Source organism: Typopeltis vanoorti, chromosome 18 (assembly GCF_054136105.1).
Source record: "Typopeltis vanoorti isolate ZY-2024b chromosome 18, IOZ_Tvanoo_1.0, whole genome shotgun sequence".
NCBI classification, from domain to species: Eukaryota; Metazoa; Arthropoda; class Arachnida; order Uropygi; family Thelyphonidae; genus Typopeltis; species Typopeltis vanoorti.
Genome location: NC_143566.1, coordinates 1,917,318 through 1,940,325, shown reverse-complemented (window position 1 = coordinate 1,940,325; position 23,008 = coordinate 1,917,318). Strand labels below are relative to the sequence as shown.

At 33.9% G+C, this 23,008-nt stretch overlaps 1 protein-coding gene across 2 annotated transcripts in view; it reads right to left on the bottom strand.

Annotated features, from left to right (window-relative positions):
• Positions 1-23,008, bottom strand: part of Eno (alpha-enolase) — a 114,661-nt gene that overhangs the window by 9,469 nt on the left and 82,184 nt on the right. For both annotated transcript variants that reach the window (XM_090408049.1, XM_090408050.1), the window contains exons 7-8: positions 22,263-22,619; positions 2,652-2,768 (exon numbers count right to left, since the gene is read on the bottom strand). In XM_090408049.1, coding sequence (XP_090264175.1) covers positions 2,652-2,768; positions 22,263-22,619 — 474 coding nt within the window. The remainder of the gene's footprint in view (positions 1-2,651; positions 2,769-22,262; positions 22,620-23,008) is intronic.

The window sequence follows — 23,008 nt, the reverse complement described above, 5'->3', positions numbered from 1 at the left end:
AATTGGTAACAGAAAAATTATTAAGATATGCAGATGATACAATTCTCATAGCAGAAACTAAGGAAGATCTGGAGCAGTTGATTCTGTCGGTTAAGTGGGAAAATAAAAAAGCCAGGCTTAATTTAAACATCAGCAAAACAAAAGTGATGGCTTTTGGATGAATTGATGATTGAGGGTGACAAAACAATGGTACTTCTAATGATAATGCATGGATGCAAAAGCTGGATTGATTTATTTGAATTATGCATGTGGAGGAGACTTAAGAATCTCATGGATCGTAATAATGACTAATAGGGTTTTGGAGAACATAAAGACTGAATGCTGCATGCAGGTGTTGATTGCTAAAGAAAAGTTAATGTACTTGGGGTATATTATGCAAACAGATTGATTAATCATTAGCAAAAGCAATTATATTAGGGAAGATTGAGGACAAAAGAAGAGAAAGACCACCAAAGAGTTGGATGGAGAAAAAAGGAACTTGCCAACTTGAACATATAACTGCTGAAAGAGAAGATAATAGAGTGAGATGAAGAGCCTTTGTTCACAAGATCACCAAGAGTGGAAATGACTGGATATCATACAACAATTAATATAACTTTTGGCAGGGAATATCTGAATTGAAAAAAGCATGTTCTCTGTCTTTTTTTTTTTTTTTCCTGGAAAGCATCATACAAGATGCATGATCTGAATTTGATACCTGTAAGTGGCATACATCATTAACGTTTATACTAATATCCCAGATGTTGGTGAAATGGATGTCGAAGTGCACTTTGAAAATACAATTTTAGTGTTCTTTTGTCTTTTTTTGTGCGGGGGGGGGGGGGCATTTATTATTTTTTTACAGATTTTTTTTTTAGTATATTTTATGTGGCGTTAATAAAGAGCAAAAAGGCTTTTTTTTATTTCCGGCGATGTAAATTGCCCGAGTTGCCCTAGTGTTGTACCACCAGGCATGGATTTACGCTTGGACTTGCTGGATGTTCTGCAAGTTTCTTATTCGGCTTTGAAACAATGAGGGATTTATTATTGCCTTAATTAAATAACATTTATGTGGAGTTCTTGAAATAATTTGTGTAACTGCATATAAATATGCAAGTGTTTCTCTTATCTCAACTAATCATATATCTTTAATAATAAGAGAATTGAGTCCATACTTCTAAATTCTAAAGGGAAAATATATAATTAACTCTGTGTTATCTGAACAGCTGCTTGGGAAACAGCACTGTCAGATAGTGGAGTTTTTCATATAATAGAGGCCTCCTAGAATGACACTTTCCAGCAATACACAAGCATGTGTTACGTGGCACCATCATGGGGTGGGGAAAGTGAATTTCGTTATCAAAATACATACTCATAGTCGCATATAGAAAACCAAATTTACCAAAAAGACACCTAGACTGTACAATTCTTTGCAATGTGAAACAATAGTTTCTTAAAATTATTATAGTGCTCTGACATCAAAGAAATGTGCACAAACAAAGGAAACTGAGGTGCAAAAAACATAGCACCTGTCTTCTTGTATTTCGTGAATAATGGCAAACAAAAGTTGGCATTATGAAATGGAAAGTTCTTTCTGAGCTTTACACAGATGACAATTACTGCTGGCAAGTTGATGTATTTGTCAAATTAATTTATTTTGTGCAGTTCACAAAAGTTATAAAAGAAGAATAAATATATTAAGCAAAATTGAGCAAATGATAGTTTTTACTGGTATAGATGCTTGAGTATTGATGTTTAGTGGAGAAAACACATCTAAAGATAATAGATAATTAGCTAACTAAATTTATTTAGTTAATTAGATTACTAATGCCTTGGTCACCAAGGCATCTTCATGGGCACAAAGAAATATACTAAGCATGTGGCATGCAGACACATGAGCAGGAAGGGAAACACTAATTGTAAAAGGTGGGAAACTCTACAGTTCTAATTGGCATCCTCTATGGGTGCAGTGATGGAACCCAGAAGGTCTCAGAATGATGCTCTCCAAATTTTTGGTAATATGATGCAGCTGAATTTGTTCAAGTTTGGAGAATGTTGTAGTGCTGTGGTGGATTTGAGAAATAGTTGATTTCAATCTGCTTCTGTATAAAGAGGTAATTTTTTTTTTTTTTTCTCATCAAAAGATTATCTCTATCATGTAGATCATCCTTGGGGCTACAGAATGCTCCTGCAAACTTACATACACTGAACACAGAAACTGTGTTAGTTCAGTGTACAAACAAACAAACACAGTTTCTGTGTTTGTTCAGTGTACAAACACAGAAACTGTCTATGATGTACTCTATAGACATTCTGTTGTGGTAGACCATGCATGTGGATAAAAATCCACATGTGAAAATAATATTCCATTTTATTTTCACAAATGGAAATTTGTGGAAATTTTACTCCCACAAAATTTCTTTTTTGTGGGAGTAAAAAAAAAATGTTTACTCCCACAAAAATTCCGCTAGTTTGGAATTTTCACTTAAATTCCAAACTAGCCTGTTGCCTTGAAGTGAAAAGGCCTTATAAAGGTGGTCTGCATCCCAAATAGAACATCTAGCTATGATGCAGAATGAAATTTAGCAAGGAAAATTTATATTAAACATTGAACAATCTTGACAATGGCACTAAATAAATAATTCACTAAATATAATATTCGAATAACTTACGCTTTGATGGCTTCAGAAACACTACCTATCTGATTAACTTTCAGAAGAAGACAATTACATGCTTTTTTATCCACAGCCATTTGTATTCTCTTGGGATTGGTGACAGTAAGATCATCACTACAATAAAACAAAAGCTTATTTAAAGTATTCTGTATTAATTCTGAAGTTTATAACATGTAAGGTCTCAAAGAACACATCGTTTTAAAGATGTATAAACTATGCATTATTAGAAGGGCTGATACCTAGAAGAGATACCAAGGTTGAATTAATGGAGAAGTCATATCTTTTCCATATACAAGTAACAAAAAGATGTATCATCTTATCACTAAAATACTCTGAATCAGAGATAACTGCAAAAAACTTTTTCAGTAAGTTATAAATTAAATTAAACTCATCAAGAAAAAAATTATATTCTTGTTTAATACGTTATCCAAGTGTCATCAAACAAAGTTTGTATGTGAAGTATTTTCACAACTAGTCTACTTGTATATAGAGGCTAATGACTTCTCATCAATTGCTTTACATTATTATCGTATGGGCACCTCCATGGAGTCCAAAGATTAATTGTAGGAGACTCAAACTATCCACACAATCTCTCACACCCCTCCTTGAGCCCATTAACAGACAAAGCACTCAAGTGACACTGGCAACCCATTCCATTCATTCACAACTCTCCAAGCAAAAAATCTAGTCCTAACTAATCATACCTTTACCCAACTTCCAAGGATGACTTCTTGTTCTGCACCCTCTCGCCAAGTGCCAAAACATTCTCCCCTGCATCAATCCTATAGCAACATTTAAGTAATTTAAATGTTACTATTTCATCCTCTCTTTTTCACCCATCAACCAACTTCTGCAATCCACATACCCTCAATCTATCCTATTGGGAACATTCCACAGTCTATTCACCATCTTGGTCACTTGCTTCATCCTCTCCACCACTTCCTCATCCTCAAGCAATCCAGAAGCAGGAAGAGAAAGCACACACAAGTCGTGAGCACAGCAATCCAGATGAGGACATATCAAGGCATTATAAAGAGGAATAACAACTTCCTTATCTCTACTTGTTAGTGTGTTCTTCAATAGCCAAGTAATCTTATGAGCTACCTTAGCCATATGCCTTCAAAATTTCAAATGTCTACTACCATTCCTAAATTCCTCGCTTCATCTATTTCCTAGAGTGAACAGATGTAGATGATGCAGTTCACTGTAGTTTGAGGATTGAGTGGTGGAGACAGTTGTAGAGTAGGTGCCCTCCTTTGATGAGTCTATGGACTCCTTGGAGGTGTCACATAATAATATTACATTTCCATCAATGTCGTGCACAGTTTGCAATTGATTTATCCCAAAATGCATCTCTCTCGTATCTCCTCATGTCTGAGGACTCATGAACTTCCTGATGATGCTTCACCATTTCTTTCTCCCCTGTGCTTCTCTTATTGCTTGCTCTAGTTTAAGTCCAGAGATTCTTGATATTTGGTCAATTCACCTATGTGTGTGTGGGGGGTCCTCTTTTTCGTTTCCCACACAGTTTACCCTGTATGATTATTTTTTCCAGGCAGCTGCCTTCCCTTCTACACGTGTCCAAAATATTGCACTATTCTCTTGTCAATTATGTTTATCAGTCTTGTGTGGATATTCAGTTCTTCTAGGATACTTTTGTTTGTTTGTTTTTCTGGCCAAGATACTCTTAACAATCTTCTCCAGTATCAGAGCTCATACGCCTCAATTCTTCTTCTGTCATCTTTTGTCACTGTCCAAGACTCAGAAGCATAGAGAAAGATCGAAAAAAACTAAGGTTTCTACAAGTTTAATTTTGGTCTTTTTGGAGATGTGCCTGTCTTTCCAGATCTTAGTTAAATCAGTTATTGCTTTCTTAGCTAGTGCTATTCTTCTTTTGTTATTATCACTCCAAGGTAATTGAAATTGTCAACAATTTCAATTACCTTGAATTCTCCAAGAATTATTCGAATATCCTTTCTTGGTATTTTATCCATAGTTTCATTTAGGTCTTTGTAGAATTTCTCATTTACTTCATCTTCTGCATTTGATGTGGGTGCATAAACTAGTTAGCACTGTTGGAATTGGGTTGGTGTTTAATCTTACTATTATGATTCTGTCACTGACTGGATTGTATCCTTTTACTGCTTTACTTATGTTTTTATTAACAATGATGGCAACTCCCTTTTCACTGTTATTGTCTGGACCAGAGAAAAACACCTTGTTTCCCTTATGTGTTGTAAAAAGACCATGTTCTTTCCAGTGAGTTCTGCCAACCCTAAGATTAGTATCTTATTGTCTTCCATTTTGTTTCTGTATTATGTCTAGTTTCCCAGGTTGCAGGAGTCCTCTGATGTTCTATGTTCCTATCTTGAAGGTCTTTCTGAGAGTTATTTTATGATGATCTGATTGGCGATTTTGTGGGCTGGGATTGTCATTAGTCTTGTTGATGTCATCATTCCTCAGCCTAGTCAAATTTGGTCTTTGTTGCACATTCCTTTCCCTCCATGCTTAGAGGTACCGCCTTGGTGTGCCAGGCTGGCGGCTGTCCCTCTGTATAAGTTGTCATCATGAAGATTATCATGGGATAATAGTAGAGTGGTTTCCCATTACCTTCTCTACTGCAGTATCCTGGCCAGAGAGATGAACAATTCGTCATAGCCCAAGGTTATGATGTTGGAGCCAAGTCAGTCCTCTGGATCTCCACCGCTTGTAGCACGTATACTGCAAGAGGTTAATACTAGTAGCACTGCTGCCCACTATTACGTATGTTAGTGGTTAATTGAAAGAGGAGGAAACGCCCCTAGCCCTCGAATACTCTAATAACTCCGGGGAGAATGGAGGACCTTCTCCTCCTGGAGTTAGTAAGAGAGACAAGAGACAGATAGAGCTTAAAGTAAAGAACCCTCGTTAGGAGGAATGTTAATATGAGAGTAGAAGCAATAAGTGGAAGAATAAGAGAAAAGTATGACCAAAAGCTTGAAATAGATCATACTTAGTTCTGGGACTGAGCCATGCCCGTGCCTGCAAGCCCCATGGGGGTTTGATTTATCCCAAAATGCATAAGCTTACATTTCTCCACATTAAACTAACACTCATTACTTTTGTCCATTCTGACAGTCTATTTAAATAAACCAGCAAGCTCTCCACATCACCCTGATTAACTATTAGTCTATTTCACATCATCAGCAAACAATTAAATATTTCCTATATCATTTACGTACAAGTTAAACAGTAGTAGTTGTCTTATATAAACAACAGAGTTCCAGAGTAGTAGTCCTAGCACTGAACCTTGAGGCATGCCACTAGTCACCAGCTTTTGCTCCTCCTTATGCTGGGCCACATTTACACTTTTGGAGGCCCAATCATGAGGCCTCAAAAATAAGCATTTTTTTAGTTTATTGAAAATAAAAGTCAACATTTCCATAATAACTCATTTTAATAACACAATGCAACATTGGTATACATATATTTGCATTTTAAAAAAAGTATAAAAATAAATAAGTTCAAATTTAAATTAAAAAAAATTAATAACTAAAAGTTTTTGTTTTCTGGCTTTGGTTTTAGCAAATATATCTATAATGTCATCATAATTAATCCAGTCCATTACATCTGATTCAATGCATAATAACGACAGGTCACTTGTTTTATTTGGGTGCAAGTTGTTTCTTAAATAATTTTTTTTTCGTTTCAACACTTGCATTTGAAATAGGCATCATCAAAAATATTTTTAAAATTGTTTCTACGTTCGAAAAAGTAGACCTTAACCCATCGTTTATAAATTATAAAATATCTACATTTTTAATTGAAGAATTTTCTTCCTTTATCATTATTAAAAATTGCTTAACTTCATCAGTAAATTTTTTGGATCAATATCAGTCCCATAGGTTTGTAAAATTTTATTAATACTAGTCTTGTACTTGTCTTGATCCATATCTTTCTTCAAAAAAATGTCAAACACATCTAATATGTCGAAATACCTTTTTGTTCTTTCATTAATTTCCACAATTAACTTATCGCAAATGATATTAAAAGTGTTCAAGCAAAATTTTCTTTCCAACGAAATTATAACAATGAGATTATATGTAATATGATCTCATTGTTAGATTGTGAAACTTCGTCACTAATTTTTTTCGCCCCCCCCCCCCCATTTTTAAACTCTTTCCTTTTCATCTTTAAATTTTGTCTCATCTGTTAATAAATTTGCTTCTTCATTTACAGCAGCAAAAACTATTTCTTATATCTAAAATAAAACCAACTAAAGACTGTAACAAATTATTAGCTAAAAATAAATCCATATCGGGATCTTGTAGAGCTTTACTAGTAGCATGTATTCGTTGTAAAATTTTGTCCCATACCTGTTAAAATTGCTGTTTCTAGTTTGTCAAAATGTTCAGCCAATGATGAGCTCTCTAATTTAGAAATAGGGTTTTCATGAGGAGAATTGGATAGTTCAAGTTATGTGTCTTTAATTTGGAGATGTTGAAGATGAAAAGTAATTATATACATTTTGAATAAAACAAAAATATTGCACTGCTTCCTGACAAGATTCCATGGCATAGTTGCCAATTAAATTTAAGGAATGACTAGAGCACAGTATATAATGTATAGAGGGACTATGTTTTTAAAGCCTAGCTTGTAATCCTGAGTTTATAAGCTAGGCTGAATATTGGCAGCATTATCATAGCTTTGCCCCCTGCACATTTTTATATCCAAAGATAATTCTAATTTTTTTTTTAACACTACCTCTTCTAAATATAAGGATTTATGTTGTGTAATACTGATGAACCCGATAAATGTTTCTCTAATGTCAGAATTTGCAGCAACATACTTAAATATAAAGGCAATATATATACCCAACATAAGCGCCTCCATAGCGCAATTGGAAGAACGATGGTACATTGCGCTCTTCGATTGGAATAGGTCTAAGTTCGATTCTCGTCGCAACGGGAGGAATTTTTATGTGGACTTTTTCAATCGAAGGTGAGTTAGTCAATCTCATACGGAGGTAGTAGGGTTTTTTCTTCCAGAAACTCTGGTTTTTCATCCTGCATACAGACAAATCGGCCCTTCAGAACACACACAATTTACAGACAAAAAAATACTAGTTGTGGTGGTGGTGGTGGGCAGTAGATGGCATTGATTGGTTGAAGTTCAGTGTAGTGGTGGAGACAGTTGTATAGTAGGTGCCCTACCACGATGAGTCTTCGGACTCCTTGGAGGTGTCACGAATAATGATAATAATAATAATAAATATCATAGCTAGTTGGTCATTAAGGGCAATGTCTGGCATTGAATCGGGGATTATTGCAAAATAAGCAGCTTCCTTAATTTCTGATATTAATATTTCTCTTGTTTTTTTTTTTAGCTATTACCGCTATGAATTCATCACAAGTGTGGTAAGAAAGATAATTTGATCTGCAAGAACCACAGCTGGCATACATTTGCATGCGATGTTTTAAAAAAATCATCGAATTCACTTAAATAATGTAAACGCGATAAATAATTTCCGCAAGAATCAGAAAACAATATCATTTGTATTTCCTCTAAATGACTAGCCCTAGTTTACTCAGTAATTTAATGGTAGCTATTATTCTTTTAAAAACCTCTCTCCAATAATTTTCTTCAGATTATAATTGTTTGATCAATTCAGAATCAATTTGACTATTTACAGAACTTGATTTTCTTTTGTGATATGTGCACATTGCTCATATCTGCTCGTGATCACATAAGGTTCGTGTTACATTTCCTCAGTCATTAAAATCCTTCATTAAGCTATTATTTGACTTAGAAAACCATTTACAAGGAAAGCAGTAAATTGCTTTGCTGGTTTCTGAAAAAATTAGCCATTCTCATTTCTCCTTTGTTCCATTCGCCTTTTTACAGTAAAAATGTGATTCATTTTACATTTTTGACATATATTCTATTGTGTTCTGTGTATTTCTTTTTTAATTTTTGATTTTACCAACATTCTGAGGTATATTTATTAAAATATGCTTGATAAACTGTTCATTAATAGTAAGTGGCCACACTGCTATATCGGTAGGATAAGATAGCTTTCTTGCTGGTAAGTACAGATTCCGATTGAAAATTTTCTTCAGAACTCTCTTGATTTGTTTCATTTACTTCTTTCTCTCCTTTTGATGTGGAAAACGTTGTGGAAAACTTTCTCTACTTTTGATGTTCTTCATTTTCATTCCGAGAAGTGTGAAGTACAACTTCAGTTCTACGAAATTCTTAATTTTCAGAACGCAAGAAAGACAAAATTGCCCCCCCTTTTGACTATTTAGCTGTTTTTCATTTTCTCCGAGTCATTTTCTTTTACTAGCACCGGATTCAAATTTTCTTGGCATCATTATGTGTATTAATCTATCAAAACAAAATAAATATTTATTAAATCCAAAATAAACATATAAATAAAATAAACAATTACTTTAAAAGCTAAAAAAAATGCAAAAATAGAAACAGTAGTATATTGGTTTTGTTAAAATAAATGAGTAACAGTGAAATAAGAATAATAAATAATTCAAAAATATATTCTTACCGACTGCGACAACTACTTTAACCATATAATTAGGTATATACACTTGTATACAGTATACTGGTTTACAAATACTAGCCAAATAACGGTAACTAAATTATCAGTTTAACTACCGTTATTTGGAATTTCCTTTACTGTCTATGATATCTGATCCTTTTTGGTGCACAATTTATTTATTGTGTCTCTTCCCAAAATTAAAAACAAATTTCACATGTATACAATAAATATTAATATTAAAAAAATCTTGGTAATATTAAAACAGCAACGTTGTAAGTCATTTTATATAAATAAATGACTAACTTATATCGATGGATTGTAAATAATTATGCAACTTCTGCGATACTTTATATTTAATATTAAATTTTCTAAATAGTTTAAAATCTTTTAATGTAATTCTAAATATATATATTATTTACACTTTTAAATATTTCATGTAACTAAATCACAATTAATTTAAAGAAAGATGTAATTAAAATCTTTCTGTGAAAGATTTCAATTGCAGTGTTGATTTTGAGAACATTGATTTTGTTTGACAAGCATCATAGTTGCTACAAAAATTCTGAATACTGAAAAAATATTAAAAGGTGTGGTAATAATTTAGTATAGCGATAAAAGTTTTTTTTTTTTTTTTTTTTTTTTTAAATTTAAATGCAATCAAGGTAAAAATATGAAGTTCATCAACTGTAAAGTTCAGATATTCTCACTAAAAATAAAAATTTTGAATTTACGGCAATAAAAATTGTAGCAAAAATTGTCATATTTATGGAATTACAACATGGATCTAAATATAAAACGTTTCAGTTTGCAGTAACATGCATAGTATGCCTCCCTCGTTGACAGAATGGTTAACGTATCTGCTTTCCAACCACCCGACTTTAGGTGAAAGGTAAATTTTGTCGCCTAGTGCGAGACCACCTTACTTACTGGAGGTCTGGGATTTACATAAAAAAGCACATTATATATATATATAGGATCAATTCAGTTCCAACTTTATCGCACAATTATTAAGATTTATTCAACTTCAGCTTTGATTTTTTTTAAGTTGCAATAATAAGCATAATAATTCCAGCTTTAGTTAAAACGTAGAGGCAATAAATAGTAATGATAACTTGCTATGCCTGCTAACATCCACTTTTTTAATTTATTCCTTAGAATATAGTTTTATATTCTAAGGAATAAATTCTTCTTCTTCTTACTTAACCATTGAAGGAAAGAACAATGTATTTCAAATGGAAGCGGGAGGCCTCACAACATTTTCAGTGGCCTCTAGTTTTTATATTATGAATTTAATATTTAAAAATAAGTATTTTTTTTTGCAACTATAACTACGCTGTTTGTTTTATTGTTCTTTGTGAGGAGTAAGGTTTTAAAATGTGGCCCCAGCTTGCACCTCATGCGCCTAATGGTAAATGCGGCCCTGTCTTTATGCCACTTTCTGATATCTGTAGAGCAGCAACACTCTTATCCACATAACCAGTGTCATATCCATCTCCATTTGTTCTCATTTGCATAACAGAGTTCCAGAATTCATATGCCTTTGCAAAATCCAAGCGAATCATCGTGTAGTCAATTTCTTTATGAAACTCAGCTGTAATTATATTGTAAAATGTTATAATATTACTAAGGCATGACTGAACCTACACAAAACCATTCTGCCTTTCACAGAGTATCATATTATTCATCCATTCCTCTTTGACCAATTTTTCCAGTGCTTTTAACGCCACTCTTGAGAGACTGATTGGTCTATAATTTGCTACTGCAGTCTTAGAACCTCCCTTATATAAAAGTTATTTTGCTCTCTTTTCAATCCTTTGAAAATCTACCATAATTGAGACAAATTAAAGAGCCTAGTAAGAGGAATTGCCAGTTCCTTTGCACATTCCCAAAAAAACGCATGCTGGTAGGTATCACATCTAATCCCACAGCTGTATTTACATTGAGATTCTGCAATATCTTTAGAACCTCGACCTGTGTTCCCACAGTTTGTCACATGTCACAGCATTAACTTCACTTGGATGATATAATACACCTTTGCAAAGTGGTTACTGGGATTTTCTCTTCTGTACTCCACTGGTTTCTTCTTGTAATCTGACTCTTTCTTCCTTACCATGTTGATCACCTTATATACCCACTGCACCACAATTTCTTTTTTTGCAGCTCATGTCATTCTTCCCCTTACTTGTCACTTAAAGAAAAAACACTTTGGGATTTTCTCTTCTGTACTCCGCTGGTTTCTTCTTGTAATCTGACTCTTTCTTCCTTACCATGTCGATCACCTTTCTCCTTATATACCCACTGCACCACAATTTTTTTTTTTTTGCAGCTCATGCTTAATGGATACTACTCATCCATCTAACTTCTACCTGATTTATCCTCCTTACCTTAGATATATAATTTAATATTGTTTCCTCTAGATATCCCTTAACTATTTCCCATGCACTACTAATCATACTTCTTTTGCAGGGCTTTATGCATTGGCACAGCTTCAAGTTTCCTTCTAACCTAGTCATAATCACCTTCGTTGTAGTTCCACATATACCCCCCTATTAACAAAATATTCTTGTTTTGCAATCTCCCAATTCAAGACTGCATGGTCACTTTCCCCAATTGGAGGCAATATCGTCAGAATGTCTATATAGTCAGCAGGTGCATAAATTCCATTTCCATGTTCTGCCATGTGACCTTTCTTCCTTCTAATCTGTATCTCCATAATTGAAGTCACTTATAATAATTACTCGACCTACATTCATTGTACTAATTTGCTGATGCATGTCCTTCAGATCATCCCTGGGCTAAAGCAGCAACCAAATGTATAATTTTTTTCTTATTGGCCTTGATCTATCTAATGCTAGACTGCTTGAAATGAACAACCATGCTCCTGCCTATCTTTTATTCTTTTTGGTTGCAATTCATCTGCTAACACCAGCAGTAACCACCCCCCATCCTATATTTTCTCTCCTCCTTGAAAATATTAATCCTTTCACATTCTATCCCTGTAACTACATGATCATCTGCTGTCAGCTAAGTCTAATTCCTATAACTTTTGGCAATGTTGCACTAAATGCTGAAAACTCCTCCTCCTCCTTGTTCCTGATACTTCTGGCATTAGTGTACTGAAAGTGTAGCATCCCTTTAGCCCCCCCGCCCCTCCCAACCACATTTACTTCATTAATTGCCTTTCCTATTCCATATTTTTGCTTTAAAGACCAATTTTTGCATTTATTGGCCATTCTCACATCTACTCTCTTCATGGTGCCTTCACACACACACACCCTGCTTAAGCTTTCCTATATTTGCACTTCAGCATACTCAGTGACCAAAGCTCGCTCTCTCTAGACACCTAACACCAAAACCATTTAAGAGCAGTCTGTCAGCATTATACAAATCCTTCTTTCCAGCAAATCAGACCACAGGTCCACTATTCCTTCTGCACAACATACGTATTGATTTTGATTATCTGTCTGCTGGCAATGCTTCCCCCCCCCCCCAATTCATTTCTATCATAGTACAGCAGAAAACTTACAATCTTCAACTTTTCACTCTTCTTTTTTGCTTCGTCCAACTCCTTTAACATTCTCCTTCATAGCATACTTTTCTCTTTTCAGATGAAATTATGGGATACTAAGGCAAATGAAGCAAAGTCATTAGCCTCTATACAGAAATAACCTAGTTGGGAAGGTACTTCAAACTTAGTTTGCTTAGAAATGGAAAAGGAATTCCAAAATAATATAAGAAAGCTGGATTTATTGTAACCTGAACACTCCTTGTAGGTACATGTCAGGAAATTGATGTTGATGACAATGATATAATTTCATAGTAGCTAGTTTAAATTAATTTATAACCATGTAAAAAAAAAAAAAAAAACTTTCTACAAAAAGAATATAAGATAATGAAAGGGAGATAAATTAGGACACAACTTAATTTGCAAATATTTGCATGCAGTCTGAAAATGTCTTAGCAACTACAAAATTTCTCTATAATATAAGGACAGAATTCACGATGGACAAACCTAAGTATAAACTATCATACAATAACAAAGCTTATTAGGTAACGGAGGTACCCTACATATCCAACCAGAGGCCAAGTTAAATGACAAATATAAAGTTTAAATCAAAAGAGTAATTAAAAGATATACCTGGATGTACATTTTTAGAAGGTAGAAATCAAATATTCAGAGTCAAATTTGATTGAGCCAAAAGCATGTGCAAAGAGAAAATGTTGAAAATGAAGTCAATTATACTCGAACATGAAACAAATAAAACTGGAAAATTATGAATCAAATGAACTATATTTGTAAAAATTAAGAATTAAAATGTTGTTACTAGTTTTTTATTTTATTTTACTAAGGCATTTGATAGGATACCACCTCCCAATCCTCAAGAAATGTAGGGGACCAATCTGTGCACAGTAGTCACATGTGGTTGAATCATAGTTGAATCAAAAACATAAAGAGGGATATTAACCTCCCTGTCTTTACTTGTAAATGTTTTCTTCAGCATCCAAGTAATCCAAGATTACTCTAAATCTATCACCATTCCATATATCCAGAGTACATCTAAAAAACTAATAAAAATCTGAAAAAAATATGACCTCGCAACTAGATACAAACCACATAAGAAATTAGCATCTCTTATCTGCTCCAGCAAAGACCAGGCTTCTCCTAGAATTACCTGGAGTATACCAGGTCCCCTGTAGTTACAAACTGTCCTACTATGGCTAAACAGCCAATATCAGGATATCCAAACATAAGGACATCCGGTTCCACCAATACAGACACTCAGGACTTGCTGACCATGCATTGGACACCCACCATAGGATACACTTGAAGAAAGTCACTTTATTACACTGCAGCAAGTACAAGTATGAAAGATTATTCCTTGAATCAGCCTCAGCTCTGAAAAACTTCCCAAACCTCAACAAATTTGGGAAGCATGCATTCTAAGATCATCAGCCCAATGGCCAAGACAACCCAATTTAGCCTGCTCGGGGAGGTACCTTTTAGGACTCTAGGACTGACTTCAGTCTCATTTGCTTAATGTGAGTGCCTGCGAGCATATATCAATGTTTTGTGATCCCTGAAGATGGCAATGTAACATTGCCGCAATATAGATGTTTATTAATAAAAGGTTTTATAATTACTAATTGAGTTTACATTGTCATTTCCTAAAAAATTAGAAGGCTTCTGTGGTTAAGAAGTTCAATCAAATTATTTTGGTTATTTGACCACATTTTTATTAAAAAAAGACTGTTTTTTAAAACTAAACAAGTACTAAAAAACAAACCTGAAAAGTTTCATTAGTTGTCAGACTAACATCTTCAGGGGTAAAGATAACTAACAGTTTAGAGCACAAACTATAAGAAATTACGAAAAAAACAAGTTCATTTGTTGGTATTATGAATACATTTTTTGATGTTCATGATACCAACAAATGAACTTGTTTTTTTCGTAATTTCTTATAGTTTGTGCTCTAAACTGTTAGTTATCTTTACCCCTGAAGATGTTAGTCTGACGACTAACGAAACTTGTCGGGTTTGTTTTTTAGTACTTGTTTAGTTTTAATAAACAGTCTTTTTTAATAAAAATGTGGTCACCAAACCAAAATAATTAAATTAGAAGTACATCTAACCAACATAAGCTTATCTACAGGAATTACAATGCTGTTTAGTTTCTCTTTTAATATTCCTGCATATAGCAGATTGATTCCCATATAGTTATTACAGTTAACTTTATTTCCATTTTTTTTATGAAGTGGAACAAACAGATAAAATCCCCCTCCCAAAACAGTTTAGAGTTTTTCCAGGAATCCAGACAATGTTAATATTGTCTTCTCCTGGTGTTTTCCTATTTTTCATCTTATTTATCATATTTTTTTTTTTTTTTTTTTTTTTTAGTTCTGACATTATATTAGACATTCTGTTAGATAATTCTTTGTTGTATAAAATTTTACTTCTTTATTATCATCAGCCCAGAGATTGTGAAAATAAGTTACCCATTTTTCTAGTCATGGGAAGACTCTAGTAAGAGTATGGAAAATAAATATCAAGAGGTGAAAAACGTTCTGGAGGCTACTGAAGAAGCTTAGAAATGGAGGAAAAACTACTGTAAAAGGAATCAAAGATAATAAAGGTGACATGAAAACTGAAGATAATAATACTGTAGACATTCAGAGTAATTACTTTGAAAGTCTTAAGTGAACAAGCAGTGACAGAACCTTACTAGAAAATTATAAAGAGCAGTGCAAAAAGGAGTACATATCAATACTTCAGATAGAAAAACCATCAAAAACTTGAAATGTGGAAAGGCACATGGAGTAGTGGTATTCGATCAGAATGCTTAAGTATGGAGGTATAAAAAAAGTTCTACAGTGGCTACACTACATAATTCAGAGGACATGGTCAGAAGGTTGAATTCCCGATGACTGGAGTATTGTTCTCATAGTATCTGTCTATAAAAAAGGGAATGGGGCGAATGCTGGTCTTGAAATTCACGCTTGCTCTTGTTATCATTCAGGAAGTGAGAGGTGTGATGGAAGTCTGATTAGCAGAATAATGAATTACTGACCATTTAAAACTATATATTTAGAACTTTATGTACATTTAATCATACAAATGATATTCTATCTTTTTATATGACAGGTATACGACAAGGTGCCCAAAGAAAACCTTTTCGAAGGACTTCAATTATATCGAGTAAATGGAACATTATACAGAGCAATACATTGTCTATATTCAAGTTGTTAGTCAGCAGTTAGAATTGAAGGAAATAAAGGAAGATGGGTAAGACAAGAATGCACATTATCTCCACTCTTATTTATCATCTATGTGGATCACGTTATGAAAGAATTAGGCCTGATGTCAGGCCTGAAGATGTCAAACTTAGTTCTTTGCTTCATGGAGATGATATCGTACTCCTAAACACATCTAGTGGAAGTTGCCAGATTATCTAACTAAACTGAATAACAGCTGTAACAAATTTGGCATGAAAATCAGCAATAAAAGGAGCAAAGAAAACTTCATCTGCATTCTGAATGGAGCCAATAGAACAAGTAAAACATTTTTCAGCTATTTAGGCACAGTTTTTAGTGAAGATGGCAGGTTAAATCTGGAAATAGACAACAAAATAAGCAAAGTTGGTATGGTGGATAGCCAGCTCAATAAATTTATATGAAATAAGAGAGAAATTAGCCCAAACACCAAACCAGTGGTATACAAGACAGTGTTCAAACCAGTTTTAAGTTATGGATCTAAGAGTTTGGTTAGAAATAAAGCACTTGATCAAAGACCAGAGACCACAGAAGAAAGTTCTGAGAAAAATCAGGGGAGTGAACCAATGGCATCAATATTAAAAATGAAGATATCAGAATGTAATTTGACATTATTAGCATTCAAGAATGTGCCAGCAGAGGTAATCTAATTTGCTTTGGCCACTTAAATAGAATGGACAAGGAAAGGTTAGGAAAACAGGTATTTGATGCCAAGATGTGCAAGTAAAGAGACTCAGAGGAAGACCAGGGTCAAAAGTGAATTGGTTCAGTCAGAAGTGCTTTAGAAGTATGAAATGTTAGATATGACAATATTCGAGTACTCAAGTAATAGACTGATTTGGAGATAAATTGTTGATGGGAGATTAACAATAATATAAACAATCACGTAGTGCTGTCCTTGGGGATACACATCACGAAACTGATGATGAATTTTTTGGCTGTGGCTTAAATATATTTTCTAGTTCTGTTACAAACTGTTTCATCTCTATTTTTTCTGTACTCTATTTCTGCTTCTACTGTCTTGGAATAGAGCTATTTCTGTTAACTGTCTTTTTGTTTTTATTATATTTTCTATTTCTTTGTTTCAGTTTTGTAGTCCTGTTTCTCTTCCATTTACTCTTTATTATTAAGCTTTGTTGCTGCTTCTATCAGGACTTGTTTCAGATTCTTCTTCTATATTATTTGATTTATGTGTGGTTTCTGTTGTACCAATGCATTTTTGATACTGTTGCCTAGTATGGGGGTCTTGTAATGAAGAAATTTTGTAACTTGGTTGATAGTTGATGGAAGTTTTTTCACTTGGCTATGCTACCAATTATATATTTGATTTAATCCTTTATCCAAATGTAAGCAAACAAAGTTTGCGCCTGAAGTATTTTCAAGACTGGGCCAACTCGTGGTAAAGGTGGAGTAAGTTCTGATCACTTGTCTTAGTATCTCCCATAATGCAAAGCACATCTTGCGGACATGTATAATGCTATGCATTAAAGGAAGGGCCACTACCCAGACAGGTTTCGACCTTTATTGAGGTCTCATCAGTGGGACCCAGACCCAGAGGTGGTGATACTAAGGTGGAAGTAATGAAGTCATGTCACCATATACCAGTTGCCAACACCTTATTATTAAAATTCTCTGGATTAGAGATAGTTGATGGAAGTTTTTTCACTTGGCTATACTACCAATTATATATTTGGTTTAATCCTTTATCCAAGTGTAAGCAAACAAAGTTTGAGCCAGAAGTATTTTCAGGACTGGGGCAACTCGTGGTAAAGGTGGAGTAAGAAACCGGTCTGGGTAGTGGCCCTTCCCTTAATGCATAGTATTATACATGTCTGCAAGGAGATATGCTTTGCATTATGGGAGATACTAAGACAAGTGATCAGAACTTACTTCACCTTTACCACGAGTTGGTAAAGGTGAAGTAAGTTCTGAAGTTCACCAGTCCTGAAAATACTTCAGGTGCAAACTTTGTTTACACTTGGATAAAGGATTAAACCAGATATATAATTGGTTGATAGTTATTTTCCTCTTTTTCTATTTTTTCAGCCATTTTGATTTAAATAAAATTTTTGCTAATAGCATAAAATGATCAGAGTTTAATTCAAAGCCTCAATATGCTCTTACATCTAGGATTAACTTAGCTAATTTAAAATTTGTGATAATTATTGTTATATGACCTCTTAATATTTTGAGTCTAAATTCTATTAGTCTTTCAAAGTATGGTAGTTATAATATAGTTCTTCATAGATTTATATATCATTATACCTGCCTTTGCTTTTTTTTTTTTTAAACTCTGCTATAGATCTGTATATACAGGGTGTTCGGGATAAATTTGACAGTTTCGTAAGGAAAAAGAAAATCTTCTTTGTATCTATTAAATTTAATGAATTGACAAAAAAACATTACAGGCAGAGTTAATTACAATACTATCAACAAGATTTACTCAAAATAACCACCATTAGCATCGATCACAGCTTCAATTCTGCTTCGGAACCTCGAACAAGCTGATGCTACAGTCTCCCTGGGAAGGGCCGCAAAAACTGTTTTAATTTTATCCATTAACTGGGCTTTTGTATTACTGGAAGTGCGATTTGTGTCTTTTTCAACTGCGCCCCATACAAAATAATCCATGGGGTTAAGGTCTGGGGAGTTTGGAGGCCAAACATTTGGACTGGTGAAGTCGTAGAAATTTTCAGACAACCATTTTTGACTTTTCCCAGAGGTGTGGCAAGGGGCCGAATCCTGCTGCCATACATACTGGCTACCCTTGTTATCCAGGGCTTGACTACAGTTAGCAACTCCACGAACAAAGCCCGAATTCCAATGCCAGGGTTCTTCAACACCTGTTCCTGCAGATTTGCGAGGAATTCTGCTGTACGAACGCAATCAGATCGTCTGCTAGGGATCTTTCTTCTTGCTACATCCTCGTAGTCACCATTGCAAGTCTCTAGTTCATGCCTGATTGTTTTTACTGTATTCAGGGAGCATTGGGCAGCAGTCGTAATATCCTTATTTTGATGGCGGGCACGAATCATCATGATACAAGTTATTCTCTTCCATGATTCAGGTGGGTTCCAGCTATCCATCCTTTCTAACATCTTGTATATGAATGAAGAAGGGTCCAAACTTTTAAATGAAGAGAAGTGTGTGTTAATACATGTAACTTACGGAAAAATATAATTAATTATAAATATGTCAAATTTATCCCGAACACCCTGTAGTTATTTGTTTCTTTGGTACTTTTTACCTTTTCATTGTTTCTGTTACTACACATATTTTTACGTTGGCTTGGTAGCTAAACCAAGCTCATCAAGTTTCTTTTCTTTATGTGCAATGCTCCTTACATTCCAAGTTGCAATATTAAATGTTCTTTCTTTCAGTTTCATTTGCATTTTTGAATCATGGTCTTTTCCCTTACCAGGACAGATTACTAGCCTTTTGCTGGCTAAGTCCAGTGGTAAAGTTGCTACCTAATGCTTCTAGACAGACAGTTGTAACAGCATTTTCTTTGTTAGAGTGTCAGGGATATACTGCCAATACTTGGTCTTCAGTGTCTCATTTGCATTTTTAGAACAGGGTGGACCATGAGAAGATGAGGTTGGCATTTGAGTGGGAGAGTGAGGTTATATATATTGCACTTCATTGTCTCTTCACAACTTGAAATGTGAAAATTACAATGTTTCCATACTGGGTGTTCCTGGTAAGGTTTATGCAAGCAAATTTCAGATAAGGCTAAGGTAAATTGTGAAAGGGACACTTTGAGAAGACAAGTCAGGTTCAGGCCCAATCAAGCTGGTCAGGATCAAATTTTCACTTAAATACAGATCCTTCTCAACTATTTGTGTTAAAGTTTTGTAGATCTAGAAATGGTATATGACAAGGTTCAAGATAAAAGCTGTTCAAAATGCTACAATTATATGGTACAAATGGAACATTCCATAGAGTAATACAAAGTCTATATTTGAGCTTTAAGTTGGCAGTTCAGATGTGAAAGAGGTACAGAAAAATGTGCTATATGTCTCAGGAGCAATGTAAATCGATGGCAGAGCAGTCCCAATTATGCTCTCAATATTTTTTATGCGAAATCAGGTGCGAGACAAGGGTACTCATTATCTCTACTGTTATCACATATATGGATCATATTGCATATCAAAATTGGAGATATTCTATTCAGCTCTACCTTACACTGTTAAATATAGATGTCAGTAACTCAGAGGAAGACCAAGCTCTAGGTGGACTGAAACAGTAAGAAGTGCATCAGAAGACAACAATGTAAGATCCAAGATTATTAAAGTTCTGACAGATAATGGATTAATTTGGAGGAAAATTGTCAACAGAATAACAGTACTCATGCAAAAATCTTTCGTATAGTACTATCATAATATCTTATATACTGCCAGAGGGAGTATATCAGGAATTTTATGGTGCTAAATGTACATGATTGATTTGAATGTTGACTTGTTGCTGCATGTAGTTTTCAGTAGCTTCGTTTGCTTCACTTCTTTGTTTATGTCTAGAGATTAAAAGGGGATTGGAAATTTACAATCTCTATAGCGATTCATAATCCTCTTTGTTAATTCCTGGTGTATAGAGGTATAAAAAAATGATCCTACATAAGATGTTTTACTTCTTGATTGGTAATTAATCTTAGAAATTTATCTTTCAACTGTGCTTAGTTATAATGAGGTGAACATGATTTGATAAGCTATATTTTAAAAAATGTGTTAACTGCCTTGTAAATGTTAGCAATATATGAAACTTTTATTATCTATTTTTTTTTGGGGGGGGGGGCACTTTGTATTTTTTTGTATTGACACTAAAAGTGTCATTATAAAATTTCAGTAAGTTTAACATTTACAAGGCACATTTTATAAAATACAGATTATTAAAGCTGTGTTTTCCTTAAACTTAACATTTCTTTTTCGACCAGGATTAGTCCACTTCTGGATGTAGGTCTCCCTCCTCTGTTTTCTTCATTCTATTCTCTTTTCTCATTCATTGCATTCTAGCCATCTTAATTTCATCTTGGCATCTTTCTTGTATCACCTGCATCTTTTGATACTCTGCATAGAATCTTCTTGTTGATATCATGTACTTGAAACTATGCTATCAAGAAGGTTATCCTCATGTTTAGTTTTGAACATCATAGTTACTGCTTCCTTTCCCTGTTCAAGTAAAGGTTGCTATCTATGGCTATTATTTAGCAGAATCTCGTGTTTTTTTGTCTTTGCTTTGGTAACTTATGTTGCTGTGATACTTTTCTAATTCCTCTTCTTTTATGTTAATAATTCTTATGTTGATGGTGCCTATCTTGAATTCTGCTGATGTTGAGTTTAGAAAAACAATTACCATAGCACTGAATATGAAGTTTATACATACATATATAAAAAAAACTAATGAAGAATCAAATAGACTGAAAGTACCACATGGTGGGAGAACTGTATGCTGGTGACAGCTTAAATGTACTAATAAAATGTAAAAATGGACTTTTTAAATTCATGATCTTTACTGCAGGTGTCCCCAGTAACTAGATGTAAGACTGGTTCAAAATTAAATACCAACAAAAACAAGTTTAACTTTCAGAGAGTACAGAAACTTTCAGAAAAGTTCTGATTATAATAATAATCAGAATATTTCCTTTTATGAAACTATAGTAGCAGATTTAAATCAGACAATGTATTTAATTTCATCAACAAAGATTGCTGAGCTAAACAGTAAAAAATGAGCATAAAAATAACTGGATGCATGAATTACATTTATGTCGAATTTCTGTAGCCAGCAATTCGCTGACTAACAGGCTGCAAGTTAAAATCTTCAAGTGACATGGATGTTTTGTGAATATCTTTAGGTGTGAGATGACCACTGTCCTCTTTACTTGGAAGTCTGAATTGGCTTGAAAAAAGTTCCTTGTTTGATCTCTAAAGCAGGAATTCCTGATAATGTAAAAAATAATAATAATACCAAAATAAATAAAGTGTAAAAAAATTATTTTAACCCATCCATAGGTACAAACGTACTACATATATATAGATTTATAATCTTTGATAGGTTGGAGATGCATAAAAAAAAATGTGAATTGTAGAAAATGTTTACTGTGATGTTTTCCCATAATTATTGGAGTTGGATAATTTAGTATCACCAAAAATACAGAAACCTTTCGTTTATCGCTGACAGAATGAAACCTAAGCTTTTCTTAAATTTTAGGAAGTGAAACAGCTAACAATTAAGCCCAGCATTGATACCAATGCAATATGGAGAACATCTGACATAGCTTGAACCTATAATATACATGATCAGAGTACTTACCCAACAATCTGAATGTCAACACCAGAGGTAAGTTTGGTCCAACCAGCCCAATCATCTTGATCAAAAGGATCTTCAATTGAAACAATTGGATATTCCTTAACAAATCCTATATACATCTCGCTAAGAGCATCTGGTTCTAACCACTTACTAGGATCTGATTTAGGATTTTTGAAATCTAGATCATATTTGCCATCTTTACAGAATTCTGATGCAGCAACATCCATTCCAATTTCAATTTTTCCAGTATATCCAGCAATATCAATAGCTTGCTTAATTAAATCTAATGCATCTTTATTATTCTGAATATTTGGTGCAAATCCCCCTTCATCTCCTACACCTGTAGCAGCAAGCCCAAATCTTGGGAAAAAAGAAAAAAGGATATTAAGATATATAGCAGCTACTATTACTTAAAATATACATTTTCAAATAACGATTCAAACATAATTATTCAAGTGTTGAAAGTTTTTTCACTTGATTATACTAAAAATTAAAGATGCCAAGAAATTATATTCTTGGTTTAATCCTTTATCCAAGTGTAGGCAAACAAAGTTTGCACATGAAATAACTTTACAACTGGGCTACTTGTACATAAAGTCTAATGACTTCACATCACTTGTCTTAGTGTTCCATAATTCAAAGAAGATATTCTTATGGACATGTATAATGCTATGCATTATGGGAATGGTCACTACCCATAAAAATCAGGCCAGTTTCAACCTTCATTGAAATCTCATCAGTGGGAGCCA